The sequence below is a fragment of the Gadus macrocephalus genome, chromosome 16, assembly GCF_031168955.1.
Source record: "Gadus macrocephalus chromosome 16, ASM3116895v1".
Classification (NCBI taxonomy): Eukaryota; Metazoa; Chordata; class Actinopteri; order Gadiformes; family Gadidae; genus Gadus; species Gadus macrocephalus.
This window is the reverse complement of record NC_082397.1, coordinates 16632801-16647262: the sequence shown is the minus strand read 5'-3', so window position 1 is coordinate 16647262 and position 14462 is coordinate 16632801. Positions and strand designations below refer to the sequence as shown.

Below are 14462 nucleotides of genomic sequence, written 5' to 3'. Positions count from 1 at the left end.
CCGCTGACGTGTCAAACATCGATGAAACACAGTTCCGCTTACGGTCAAATGCAATGTATTCATGGCACAATACACAATTGGAGAAATCATCATCCAAGTAAGAAACCGATCAAGTATAATCCTGTCCTTTGAAGAAATTGGTGATAAATAGGTGATCTATACGTTTAAATGTTTAAATGTCTTGAAAATTGTTTGAGTATTTAAACACTAGAACACTAGAGAAAACACTAGACTACTAAATATATATTTATTATATTAGGCCATACAACATATTTAACAAATATGTTGTATAGCTTGCATATTTATATAAATAAATAAATGTGTATATATAGGTATATATGTGTCTGCATATATATGTATGCACACATATTTATTTCATTTATATATATATATATATATATATATATATATATATATATATATATATATATATACAACCATTTATTTCATTTTTTTATTGCATTTTCTTTTTTGTTTAAAGTTATATTTGTTCTTCACTTAAGTTAAATACGGAGAATAGCCTAATATATATTAATTAATTGCAAATAATTCGAGAGATTTCAATGTTCTTTTTTTGAGGGAGGGAGGGTAATGAATGACTGCACGTTCAGCTGTGTGGTATCTTTAATTGACATGTGAAATTGGTTATCTTAACCAATGGCATGTGACACTGCACACAAGCAGAATTGGAGGACCCAAATGGGATTAAGGCTTAATTTATAGATCAAGTCTAGTTCACAGTAGGTTTTTGCTACAAATGGCACTAATAATGTATGTTATATAACAACAATTGATAATAATGTTGCTTTATTGGAGGGCAGAGGAGTTTTTAAATGGTACATGTGTGCACAGCCGGACACTTGCATTGTTTGTGTGGAAGGGAAATTATTTGTGTTTTGAAAAGTGAACAAAACAGCAAGATTTACTGAAAGTCTACAATAGACCTCTTACTTGAAAGTTCCAATATTCCAATATACCTAATTAGAATTCTTATTACTTTCTAAATCGTCTTCAATTCCAGTTAATCTGTTCTGTTCATCTGATGCCCTTCTCATTTTACCTGTAAATGAACCTTCAGTTGAGAAATATGTAGCAAACACAAACACACACACACACACACACACACACACACACACACACACACACACACACACACACACACACACACACACACACACACACACACACACATTTAACACTTAACATTTGTGTTTTAAAAAGAGTTTGGATTATACATTTTATGATCAGACATCTTTAATTATAAACCTGCCTGATAGGGAATTGTCTGTGAAAAGGCAGATAACACAAAACACAACTACGGTCCAGAAAAAAACAGGACTCTTTTGAAATGATAGTTATGGGATGTTCATTTCAGGCCCCGTAGGCAGCCTTTCTCATTATAGTATTAGCCTTTGCTCCTCCCATCAAAGTCATATATATGCCAACTTTTCGCAACGAGTAAACTCATCATCAGTGGGATTCACGGTGTGTTCGCAGCGCGGTCCAATCTCACGTCGAGACGGTAGTCGGCGCGCTGACTCAGTGGCTAGCTCTCTCTCTCTCTCTCTCTCTCTCTCTCTTACTCTCTCTCTCTCTCTCTCTCTCTCTCTCTCTCTCTCTCTCTCTCTCTCTTACTCACTCTCTCTCTCTCTCTCTCTCTCTCTCTCTCTCTCTCTCTCGCGGAGCTGCGCATGAGATCAGGGACACTAGGGGGGAGAGCTCATTCCATAACACAACCGTCATCCATGGCTCTGTGCAACGGAGATAGCAAGGTCAGTGACTTGACGGTACTACGGCTTACCAAAATGATTCCGGGGACGGACAGTGGGGGCCCCCGTTGGTCTAGGTGTGGACTGTAACGGTAGTCAGTGGACTGACGTTAAGAGGACTCGGTGCTGGTGGAGTCCCCAGCTCATTATGGCCTGTGTGTGTATCCGGGGGAAAGTTGCAGAGCATGCAGCATTGCCCGGGAGTACATCCATGCCTGTTGCAGCAACGTCCCGCCGAGGACGTGTTGCTCTACGTGTCGGCTTTACAGACTGTGGCCCGGGTCTGGCCCACAAATAAACCCTTGTGTATGTCCTACCAGAGTGGCTGGCCGTCCCGTCGGGTCGGCGGAGCCGCGGTCTCTCGTCACCGCGTGGGTTTAGCATGGCTGTGCTAATTTAGCCAGCTGATTGTGGAACAGCTAGCTGGCTAACGCTCACCACCACTGTGTTGTACATCCACCCGCAGCCCGCTAAGTGACAATGGTTCCGAAAGCGAATCAAACATTCAAGTTAACCCAGTGTTGCAGTTTAAAGAACACAGTGTTCAGCGGGACGATTCACATTAAGCTTCTGTTGAGCCGTTTTGCGTGGTCCGTGACCACCGGGGTGTCTTCTGTCACATAGTGGTGGCTAACGGAGCTAGCCCCGGTGTATCACTGCCGTTCTGACAAGGGATTAGACCCTTCTGCTGGCAGTCTGGCTACGTCTGTGAAGTTTACAGTGGAAGGAGCTATTTCCTTATCATGCCACAATATGCGTGATCTTATTCTATCGTTTGGATCAGACCACGATTCAGAGGTTGCCTAATTCATAATGTAAGCCGTTTTTCGGGTGCTCCAGAGAGTAACTTGTGTGTTCAGTAAAACACGTGGGCTGTGTTACTTCTTGCTTCTAACGTTTACAAATAATATTTATTCTAGTGGATTTTCAGTTTTCTGATCTTTTTTTGAAAAAGATTTTTACGTACTGGGCAAATCACTGCAGATGCTGAACTGCCATAATCAAGTCCGATCACTCTGTATAGGTTAGGTAGGCTCTTAATTTGTATCATGCTATACGAGCATTGTCTGCTGGTTTCACTTCCCTTTAAGTCACTACCGGAGGTCACATGTCTAGACTTACTTTTTATTGTTGCTTTGACTCAAGATAATAGGTTTATTGTCGATGACTAACTGTAATGCATTGACCATGTTCTCAACTACTCTAAAGAAACCCTCAACCAACATACCACTTTAAACAATTTTGCCTTAACCCAAACAAGATTTGTTACATATGTCTGTTTGATATGTTAATTGCTTTCTATGTACGGCATATGGCTTTCATTAACTGTGTGTTGGGTTTGTGTTTCATCAGCTGGATATCGGCAGCGCTGAACAAAATGGGTCGTGTGAGGGGGCTGTGGTTATCCTGGATGCAGGAGCCCAGTATGGGAAGGTTATTGACAGAAGGGTGCGAGAAATGTGTGTGCGGTCAGAGATCCTGCCGCTTGAGACCCCTGCATTTCACATCAAAGAACAAGGGTTCAGGTGAGGTGTGTGTGTGTGTGTGTGTGTGTGTGTGTGTGTGTGTGTGTGTGTGTGTGTGTGTGTGTGTGTGTGTGTGTGTGTGTGTGTGTGTGTGTGTGTGTGTGTGTGTGTGTGTGTTGAAGGGGACTATAAATATCTTGTTGCTTTTTTAATCAGGAAATATGATTTTCATACATTTTAGACTGGAGGTGTGATTGAATTGATATTCAAACCAAGTTACCAACTATTTTCATCATGCAGGAAATTTGAAATGATACAAAGCTGATTTGCCATGTAATCTTGTCCATTGTATGGTACATGGATTGAATTGGCATGTTCTTATTCAGACCTTTCCTCTGCCAATCCACTTATGTAACAAATCCATGATCCCATTCAGAAGTCTGTCATAGGACCATGGAATGCGATCATCTCCCTGTTGATAATTTGTACCCACAACAAAAGGAACAACTTCATTCATTCTCTCCTGCTCAGTCAGTAGAGTTATAGGCAAAGCTAAAACTAATTTCCCTGTGCTCCACATGATCAAGTCCTCTGCTTTGGTTTGAATATGAGTAGATGTACATAACCCCTGACCCTCCCACTACCCTCAACCTTTGCAGGGCGATCATCATCTCGGGAGGCCCCGCCTCAGTATACGCAGAAGACGCACCCTGGTTCGACCCGGCCATTTTCACCATCGGAAAGCCTGTCCTAGGAATCTGCTATGGAATGCAGGTACGTTCCGTAATCAGAAAAACTCACAAGAGCACAAGTGCACACCAATTCCAGTGAAACAAGCTACACTTGTTATATTTTTCTGTTTATCCACTAGTGTACAACCAGACAATCGCGTAGGTGCATATTCACATACAAAGCGCAACAGCTAAGATAACCAAGTACATGCCCGACCTGTTTTGGTGACTGCTGGATAAGAAGTTGTTTTTATAGTAAAGCGCAAGGACTATTATACTATGTTATTACTTGTAGTACTCATGATTGTAAATGTATTTTATTACGGACCAAAAGTTTACTAACAATAAGGTCTACAAATGATTCATTTTATGAGCCACTATGGCTAAGCTGAAGGATTTTTGAGCATCGGGATATTTTTACTGAAATGGATGGGACCCTGTGTAACGAATTTGATTGGCTGCCGGAAGAACAGGGTTTCTTCTTTTCTGTGTTGAAGCATGGCCTCTTGTGTGTTTCCAGATGATGAACAAAGTGTGTGGTGGCACAGTGCACAGGAAGAGTGTGCGAGAGGATGGGGTTTTCAAAGTCAATCTGGACAACACCTGCTCTCTTTTCAGGTACTGTCATTTCCACATGGATGTGCCACAATGTATTATTTCAGTTAATTTGAACAAGCACAGAGCTCGAGCTCTTGTGTTTTTTTGGAGCGTACTTCCAGCGCTAACAGAAGAGGGGAAAGGTGCAACAACTAGCTCACTAGAGTCTCACCTAAATGTTATGGTAGCATTACACGCCTTTTGTTGAATACTCAATTCTGATCATATATTGAATATATATATATATGTATGTATATGTATATGTATACTGTTTATTCCAGCATCCTGGGATGATGATCACTAAACCTAGAGAATAACAAGGGTCTGATGTGTCTCTACCAGAGGCCTACAGAAGGAGGAGCTGGTGCTGCTGACGCATGGAGACAGTGTGGACAAGGTGGCTGAAGGCTTCAAGACGGTAGCCGAGTCAGGGAACATCATTGCCGGTAAGTGGATTTAGGTTCTAACGCATCCAACCTAAAAAGTGTCTGTGTGTGTGAGACGTAGAATTATTACCGTGTACAGTATCTAAGGATCTGTTGAAATGGGCAAAGTTGTAATATGCAGGTCCGTCTGTTTATTTTCCGTCTGCTAGGTATTGCCAATGAGCAGAAGAAGCTTTACGGCACCCAGTTTCATCCCGAAGTAGACCTGACGGAGCACGGAACGGACATGCTGCGCAACTTCCTGTTTGAGATCGCCGGCTGCACCACTAACTTCACCGTCCAAAACCGCCAGCAGTCCTGCATCGATCAAATCATAGAGAAAGTCCAGAAGTCCAAAGTTCTGGTAAGGGCCTTGTGTGGCTGGTGTAAAATGACTTGGTAATGCAACATTTTTCCTAGGTAAACGCGTCACTTGTGTTGGTGGCTGGAATTACATGGAGGCTATTAATGTCAGACCGGACTTGTTTTTCCAGCTGAAAGGAGGGGGGCCTCCTCTCTGTGTGCCTGCAAACTGGGTTTCTTCTCAGGAGAGCCCAATATAGGAAAGCTAGATTAGAGACACACTAGAAGGATTCCCTCAAAGCCTATATTTAATTTCTTGACAGTGAGATTATTTTCTTGACGCTCATTGTATTTAGTTTCATGCCGTGTTTTGCATTCATGACAATGCACATGCACTTCCTAACTGTACCAACCACACCATTCGAAAGGATTGGCAGTATTATACGCTATTTTTTAAGCCTGCCTAAACAACAATGTGGAAAATAAATGGTCAATAGTCTACTAATAAATGTAGTTTTTTTTTTATGTGTTTGAATGAAAACCATGATAAACGTCATGCCGTAATGCATTGGATCTAGTTCCTTCCTAGTTGATGTATATCACCCATGTCCCTGATCGTGGGACTCGTGTGCTGTCCCCTGGCTAATGGCGGTGGGCTCTTGTGTTTCATGTGTGTCGCTGAAGGTGCTGGTGAGCGGCGGTGTGGACTCCACGGTGTGCACGGCCCTCCTCAACAAGGCCCTGAACCCGGACCAGGTGATCGCGGTGCACATAGACAACGGCTTCATGAGAAAGAGGGAGAGCCAGAGCGTGGAGGAGGCCCTGACTAAGCTGGGCATCAAGCTCCAAGGTAAACAGCCTGATGGTCATATATATATATATATATATATATGTAGGGCTAACCCAAGGTTATTTGGACACTCCGATCACTTTTACAGGTGATCCCTCATGGTCACCCACACAAAAACGCATTATTCATGAGTTAGATGGTGGTTTTCAGCACGAGAGGTGACAAGCCACTATTCAAGGGCCGTCACACTTGTCATGTTCAAGGACACCAGAAGGTGTCAAGGATCGATTTTATTTGAGTACTTCCTGCTCTACCTACACTATCATCTCTGCTTCCTACCACTCTCCAGTGAGAGGCTGCAGTGGGTGGCTGAAGACTGACCGCGGATGCACCTAAACCATTTTAAGACGATGAAAAATAAATGGTTGCACTGTTTTTGTGGATGGATATGTTTATGCTGAAATAAGTGGCATGATGAATAGTGATGGCTGGATTGGCACAATATACTAATAAACCTATGATGGACCTCAAGCTAGGGATGTCGTAACCGTGTGATCCACAGTTGTCCGTTACAAACTCTCTACTCGAGTTCAACCATAGCTCTTGTATTTGTATTCGGCTTAAGCTACACCGCTCCTTCTTGAGTGTATATATACAATACATTTACCGTTTTGTTTTTTTTCTCCAGTTGTGAACGCGGCGCACACCTTCTACAACGGGACGACGACTCTGCCCATCTCGGATGAGGACCGCACGCCGCGCAAGCGCATCAGCAAGACCCTGAACATGACCACCAACCCAGAGGAGAAGAGAAAGATCATCGGAGACACCTTCGTCAAGGTAGGCCCAATACAAATTTAGTGCCTCAATATAATCAAATGTCCCTTTTTGTGACATTGTGACATTCCACTATATTTCGAGTGCTCTGCAGCAGGTGGGGGGAATAAATGTATTCATGTAGGAATCGATTCTCTACTCTTGAAATTCCCTTTTTGTCTTAGGTTTGCCTTTTGTGTGTTTTGGATGTTTGTTTTTTTCTGGAGATGAGTGTATCCGAAAATTAGCACTCGTATGTACAGAATAATTGTTACCACCCCTAATTTGTCGTGTGTGCCTGCAGGTAGCCAACGAGGTGATTGGGGAGATGAACCTAAAACCCGAGGAGGTCTTCCTGGCCCAGGGCACCCTGAGGCCCGACCTGATCGAGAGCGCCTCCCAGCTGGCCAGCGGCAAGGCGGAGCTCATCAAGACGCACCACAACGACACTGAGCTCATCCGCAAGCTCCGAGATGAGGTACACACACAAACACATTTGTTTCCATCCTAGGTGTCCTGGTATCTACAGCTGCCATTGTTGTGGACAATCTTGACAGCCTGGTACTGGTACTATTTTACTGTTCTTGTCTATGCAAGGCAACTAGATGTACCATAATACACTTATCTTCCATGCATGTGTTTAGATGAACTGCTCCTGTTATTTCTCACTGTCGGAATGTTGCTTCTGCTCCTTCTGTCTTTCTTCAGGGGAAAGTAATCGAGCCACTGAAAGACTTCCACAAAGATGAGGTCCGAGCTCTGGGAAGAGAGCTGGGTTTGCCAGAAGAGATTGTGTGTCGACACCCGTTCCCTGGTATGTTCGCCAGCATGCGAGCAAACTGCTAGTTTGGACTGCCCTAGTGCAGATCAAACCATGGCTAGCTCATGCCACTATCTGCTTCTGATTCCCTGAATTGTTCTTTCATTTCTGTGCTCTGCATCTTGTCAGCCAATGATGCCCCCAACGGCTCACTTTTCCTTCTGACGATCCCCACCCTTTTTCCCCATACAGGGCCAGGTCTAGCAATCAGAGTGATCTGTGCAGATGAGCCATACATATGCAAGGACTTTGCCGAGACCAACAACATCCTCAAAATCATCACAGATTTCTCTGCCAGTGTTAAAAAGGTGGGGATCCGTGCGTCAATGTACGTGTTCATCTCTGCTGGTCTAATGCATTTTTTTGAGAAACCAGAAACCTTTTTATAAGATAATGCAACAATATAATAATATGAGACTATTATTTCATACCACTTATGTTTAAACCCTAGCTTCTGAGCATTTTTGTGTATTGTAGAAGTATGTTTCCAACTGTGTGGGGATCTCCCTCTCTGCAGCCCCACACCTTACTCCAGAGAGTCAAGTCATGCATATCGGACGAGGAGGAGGACAGGCTAATGCAGATCACCAGCCTTAATTCACTCAGTGCCTTCCTGCTGCCCATCAAAACCGTCGGTGTCCAGGTACCACCAGCAGAGCTTAGTTTTAATATTCATTTTTCATTTTTTTTTTTGTCTGTTTAACATTACTGAAGTCTATAAACTATGTGTGCTTTGAGCAAATGTTTGCTCACAACCTGAGGAGGTTGGTTGTGTTTGTTTTTTTAGGAATGTAGATGGGGAAACTTGTGCTTTTCCTTGCGTTGAAGGTTTCTCTCCTACTGCACCGTGACCATAGCTTAGTGGTAAACCACGTGCCACTCCCTCATTGATAAACAGAAGACTCCACTCATTCCATTTCTTTGTTTTTCCTCTGTTTTCGCAACGTCTTTGTCCCAACCTCAGACACTGCTGACGCTTCCAGATAGGTCTAAGAATAGCTTTTCATGTACTCTCCCTCCAAGGGGTTTGAGTTTAGGTTTGACTTACTACTGCGGTCATCATGGAAAACGAGTATAATATTGTGAAACGTTGGCTGCTCAATAGCCGGTCAATGGAACCCGATGTTGGAGGGGGTGTCACAGACAGTGACTTCCTGTTTGTAACCGTGGTTCTAAATGTAACTCAGACCCGTGGGCAGACGGGAGACTTACTCAAGGGACTTTTACTGGCTTGGACATTGATGATGGGGTTGATGAGTGTATGACGTTCATGGTATTTCAGTTGTCTTATTCCATTCTTGGATAAGTCTATGTAGCAGTAAGGGGAGAAAACATCCTTTATTTCCGCTAAATCACCATATATATATTTTTTTTTATAAAAAGGTTTTAAAGCTTTTGATAGTAAATGTATTCTAAGTCGTTATTATTTTGGGTGCAAAAGGTTATTTAAAAACTGCCCTGTCCTCCTGTACAAAGGGTGACGGCCGATCCTACAGCTACGTGTGTGGAATCACCAGTAAAGAGGACCCAGAGTGGGAGTCCCTCATGTTCCTGTCCAGACTCATCCCTCGCATGTGCCACAACATCAATAGGTGAGCCAGGCACCCACACGCACAACCCTGCTGACTTCAATAATGCTGCCTTTAAACAAAAACAAGCAGCGTCTCGTCGGCAATTAGCAACTGAATAAGTCTCATTACTACATCTGCGTGCCCCCCCTCCCCCCCTCTCCAGAGTGGTCTATGTGTTTGGAACCCACGTGAAGGAGCCCCTGACGGACATCACTCCGACCTTCCTGACCACCGGCGTTCTGAGCACGCTCAGACAGGCCGACTTTGTGGCCCACTCTATCCTTAGAGAGTCTGGTAAGTTTGTGGGTTTGAACCAAGAAGCCAAATGTAGTTTGTGACTAGACGAGCCATGGTCACAAGTGTCTGCATAGCATCATGAAGATCACGCTTTCTGACTATTTGAAAAACTAGTGGGCTTACTGGTCAACCCTGGTATTGACTTTATTTTCCAAGTCACATCCCCTCCAGCAACATAGCGGAGTTCCAGTTTGTTTAGATTGCTGCGAGTGATAAAAAAGCGGATCACGGTTTACAGGCATAAGTCTCTCCAGGTCAGGGAGTTGGGGGAAGATGACTGGGTTTCCAATGCATACAGCCACACATCTTCAGTTATTTAAATGTAAGTTATTTTTCACATAGTCTTGCGTGTCCGTATTCTGCGATGCGATGCCATGGTATAACTTGGTTATAAGGCCTTTTGCAGGTCCAGAGTTATAAGCATAAATTAATATGAATAATTGTTGGATCTCTTGGATTAGAACCTTTTACCTCTACACAATCGTGCCATAGCATGATAATCTCACTTTATGAGGTTTTCTACCATGTATACGAGTTCCCCTAGCCTGCCTATGGTCCCCAAGTGGCTAAAACTTGCGTTCGGTGTAAAACGAGCACTAGGTGTTCTGCTCGCCGTTGGAAAAAAATGGAGGCTCAAGCACGCTGATTTGAAATGTGGTTTCCTATGTTGTCACACTGCAGTAAGCTCCTGCCCTTACTCTGCCTGGCCCGCCCAGAGACTTGAGAAACGACCGTGCAAGCGCCACGTGTGTGTGTGTGTGTGTGTGTGTGTGTGTGTGTGTGTGTGTGTGTGTGTGTGTGTGTGTGTGTGTGTGTGTGTGTGTGTGTGTGTGTGTGTGTGTGTGTGTGTGTGTGTGTGTGTGTGTGTGTGTGTGTGTGTGTGTGTGTGAATACACACACTGTAACGCAAGTGTTTCTTGTCGGTTCTTTGACGTCTCTTGTATTTCCACAACGAGACTGTAGTGGGGGTTATCTCAGCCATGGTTGAGAAGGAATTGGGGGAAAGGAACTTTGGCTTTGACTCCCTGAAGTACATGAACTGCGACATGCTGCCGGTTGCCGCGAGGCACCACCGCCGCGAAGCACAACCGCCCGGCAGCGGGAAGCCGGCAGCGCGCGGTTCAGTCTACTTCAGATTGATGTGGAAGAACCAGAGACGTCTCAGAACACGACGAAGTCGTTTGATTCATAATATCGTCTGGAGGCGCACACAGCTTTTGGCCATGATAATATCTATTATATGATATAGATATCTATGTATTATATGATATTATTTAGATATAGAGCTCCAGGACTGTAACGCAAGTGTTGTACACTTCCTTGTTATTTGGATAACCGTTCTGCTTTTGGTGTTATGGCGCATAACACGTCGGATTCTCGTCTCTTGTATTTCTACAACGAGACTCGTAGTGGCGGTTATCTCAGCCATGGTTGAGAATGAATTGGGGCAAAGGAACTTTGGCTTTGACTCCCTCAAGAACATGAACCAAGACATGGTGGAGAAGGGGATTGTTGACGGCGAATGACTCCCGCTTGAGCCCTGCTTCCCGCTGCCGAGGGACCACCGCCTCGGCGCTGCAGGAGGCGGAGGTGCCTAAGCGCTGCCCGGCAACAATCCCTTTCTCCTCCTTGTCGCGGTTCAGTCTACTTCACATTGATGTGGACATGGAAGAACCAGGAACGTCGGGAGAACCCAACGCGGCCGTTTGAGATTCATAATATCGGCTCACACAGCTTTTGGCCGTGATGATATATATATATGATATCGATATCTATGTAGGCTATATGATATTACTTGGATATAGAGCTCCAGGACTCCCGTGTGTTCTAGAATATTTACAGAACACGGCTAAAGGCTCGTCTCGCCATTGCGATACATCCACTGTAAACGGAGCGCATGGTACCGTGGCTGCAAGCTGCTCAGGGCCACACCCCCACCCTCCTCCTTGACCCGCCTCGCTCCTCCTCATTTGCATTATAGCTACAGACACCCAAACAGCGCATTTGGGGAAAGCTCAATGTGTGACTGGCTCGGAGTGGCTGTAACTCTGCACCACGGCTGAATTTCGGGAACGTCTTTGAATACTGTGTTAGTGGCCCACTAATACCCATATTAAAGCATCCATAAAATAGCATGTCATGGCACCTTTAAACAAAATAAATTGAAATAATATATTGACCACCAGAGGTCGCTAGAGATGCACACTCAATGCCCTGTTCTACTCCCATCCATATCGTGCGCCATCTGAACACACAGGTGTTGTTTTTGTTGTGTTCCCCCGCAGGCTACTCCAGTAAGATCAGCCAGATGCCGATCATCCTCACCCCGCTGCACTTCGACCGCGACGCCCTGCAGAAGCAGCCGTCCTGCCGACGCTCCGTGGTCATCCGCACCTTCATCACCAGCGACTTCATGACAGGGATCCCGGCTACGCCCGGCAACCAAATCCCCGAAGAGGTAAGCCCCTCGATGGACGTACTGTTGGCTGCTGCGGCTACCGGTGAAAAAGAGGCGGCAGCCCGTTGATGCAGGACTCCCCACTGCTCTTCAGAACAGCAGCCTTTCTGCCACTTATACAGGGAAATGGATTCCTTCAAGGCTGGCGATTGCTGCTAAACGGATTTCCCCCAAAATTGGGAATAGGTCATTATTAGGGATACTTGTTTGCCATGGTTTCATTCTGTTCCGTATAGTCAATAGTTTTGTTGTGCGTCCCTCCCCCTTTTCGTTCAGGTGGTGCTGAAGATGGTGAACGAGATCAAGAAGATCCCCGGCATCTCCAGGGTCATGTTCGACCTGACCTCCAAGCCCCCCGGCACCACGGAGTGGGAGTAGAACCAGCATGAACACACACACACACGCGCACACACACGCACACACCCAACCCCACACCACACACACGCAGCCAGTGAGGGCTGGTGAACAGCTTGCCTCTCTCTGTCTCTTTTGGTTTCCCTTTACTCTCTCCGGACTCCAGTCCTCCCTCCTTCCCTCTAGAACATTCCCATGGAAGGCAGGCGGTACTGTGACCAGCGCACGAGCAAAGGCGCTACTACTACTCTTGCCTTCCCTCCATCTTGATATTCTCTACGGTGACGGCCTGTGATGTAATAATGGCGGATGTTGATATTTTATTGACAATAAACAACTTTCGGGGGATATTCGTGCGACAGTGCATTTCCTCTCACGGGGAAAATAATTGCTGCTCTTGTTCGGCGGTTGCCTGCTAAATGCAGTTGAAGATCAAAAGTTCAAGGGTGTCACGGCGTCCCACCAATTGAATTATTCAGATGTTAAAATTAAATCCTGACAAAAATGAATAAAGAGTAAAAGCGGCAAATTAATAGTTTAAATGTCATTCACTGCTTTTTGTTTGCGTTGTCTCCATTTAACTATTTGCTTTTGTTTGTGTTGGAGTTCTTACTTTCCACCTGTATACTGTGCTGTCAGAGGCCATACATGCCTGTCTTAAGATGAGAACAATTGTGACCAACTTACTTTTCTTTCCTTTTCCATTTGCCAAATGTAAAATAAGCTGTTACCGTTCTAGGCTTTGCCGATCCAATTCACCATCAGTAGATCATTAAAAAAAGGAATTGATTGTTGCTTTACCCAACATGGACAACAGTCAACCTGAAGATAGGTCTTTAAAATGCAAATATATTACTGTGCAGGAGGCCAAAATTTTGGCTGACCTTTTATTTGTGCCTGTTTTGTTTGTTCTCATGCTCTCCCCTTTTTTTTTATTTTTTTTTCTGTACTGCCCTGGCATTGGTGTTCGTTTCCGAAATTGAGACTATTGAGTTGTTTTGCTCACCCGGCAATATGTACGCTTTTTAAGAATAACAAAATGGCGAGGACTAACCAAGAAGTAATGCTTAAAAAAATTTATAACTGCAGAGTTTCTAAAGGTTGTATGAAATTCTGTCAAAACTTGTTATTTGGCCGCCCACTTATTGTTGTACACGGGCAACCTTTTGCACACCCTTTTTATCTCCGAAGCCTTGGCGCTTTATGACCCCCATATGAAAAGAGCTCAGTGGTTCCTGTCCCCTATTGTCTATCCAACGTAGAACTCACGGTACCCCATGTCAGACTCCCCGACTTGACCACCACAAAACACATGGATATCTCTTGTCACAGTTAAAAAAAAGTTTAAAAAAAACAAAAAAAACATTTAGTCAGGTGTAGTGTCGCCCGTCACTTAGTCCTCATGGGATAAAGCACTCAGGTTTAACTGAGTTTTAGAGTTTATTTAGCTCACGATGTAACCATTGGAGACCCCTCACAATGTGGTTCAAGTCTGCCGCCTCACAGTTGTGTTCACTCTGTCGACCACCTGCTCATTTTCCATTTTTTAAGTGGCAACAATCCCCACAATGCGACATTAGACTCCCTTAACTTGTCGGCAAATGGCAAACAAAAATGTTTCTACGGCTTTTGCCTTTTTATACGTGTGTATTTTATGATACATATGTCTCCTTAACACAACACCAACGTGGTATAAGGACATTTAATTTTGTAGTTGGATTTTATTGCAATATTGACAAGGTTAAGTTATGCAAATCTATGTTGGATGTTACTTTATTTTTATTTTTGTTTTTTGAAAGATGTTCAATGCTCATTTTCATTAGTAACGTGCCTCAATCCAAGTCACCGCATGCAGTTTCAACTAAAATGGCATTTGTATAATGACAAACTGAGCTTTAATAAAGAAGTCCATGTTGAAATCTCAATAGCAATTCCACTGTGTTAACATGATCTTCGCTGCAGGCTGAAACCCTTGGCCAACCCTTATCATAATTGTCATGCTGATCATGTCTGCAGGATCTAATTGATATCGTGCCAAAAGGTCTATAAAGATCACTCGGTGTGT

At 44.2% G+C, this 14462-nt stretch overlaps 1 protein-coding gene across 2 annotated transcripts; it reads left to right on the top strand.

Moving 5' to 3' along the window:
• The first annotated feature begins 1478 nt into the window (after window positions 1-1478).
• gmps (guanine monophosphate synthase) lies at window positions 1479-14322 on the top strand. Of its 2 annotated transcripts, none has more exons than XM_060074394.1 (17): window positions 1479-1597; window positions 1682-1787; window positions 3123-3295; window positions 3895-4009; window positions 4487-4584; window positions 4906-5009; window positions 5159-5352; window positions 5976-6141; window positions 6770-6921; window positions 7202-7375; window positions 7606-7711; window positions 7910-8025; window positions 8235-8360; window positions 9194-9309; window positions 9452-9582; window positions 11871-12043; window positions 12320-14322. In XM_060074394.1, the coding sequence occupies exons 2-17, from the start codon at window positions 1692-1694 to the stop codon at window positions 12419-12421; spliced, it is 2142 nt and encodes a 713-aa protein (XP_059930377.1). In that variant the 5' UTR covers window positions 1479-1597; window positions 1682-1691; the 3' UTR covers window positions 12422-14322. The 2 variants fall into 2 exon arrangements, with proteins under 2 accessions (XP_059930377.1, XP_059930378.1); XM_060074395.1 differs by having other exon boundaries at window positions 1481-1597; window positions 1682-1772.
• The last annotated feature ends 140 nt before the right edge of the window (window positions 14323-14462 follow it).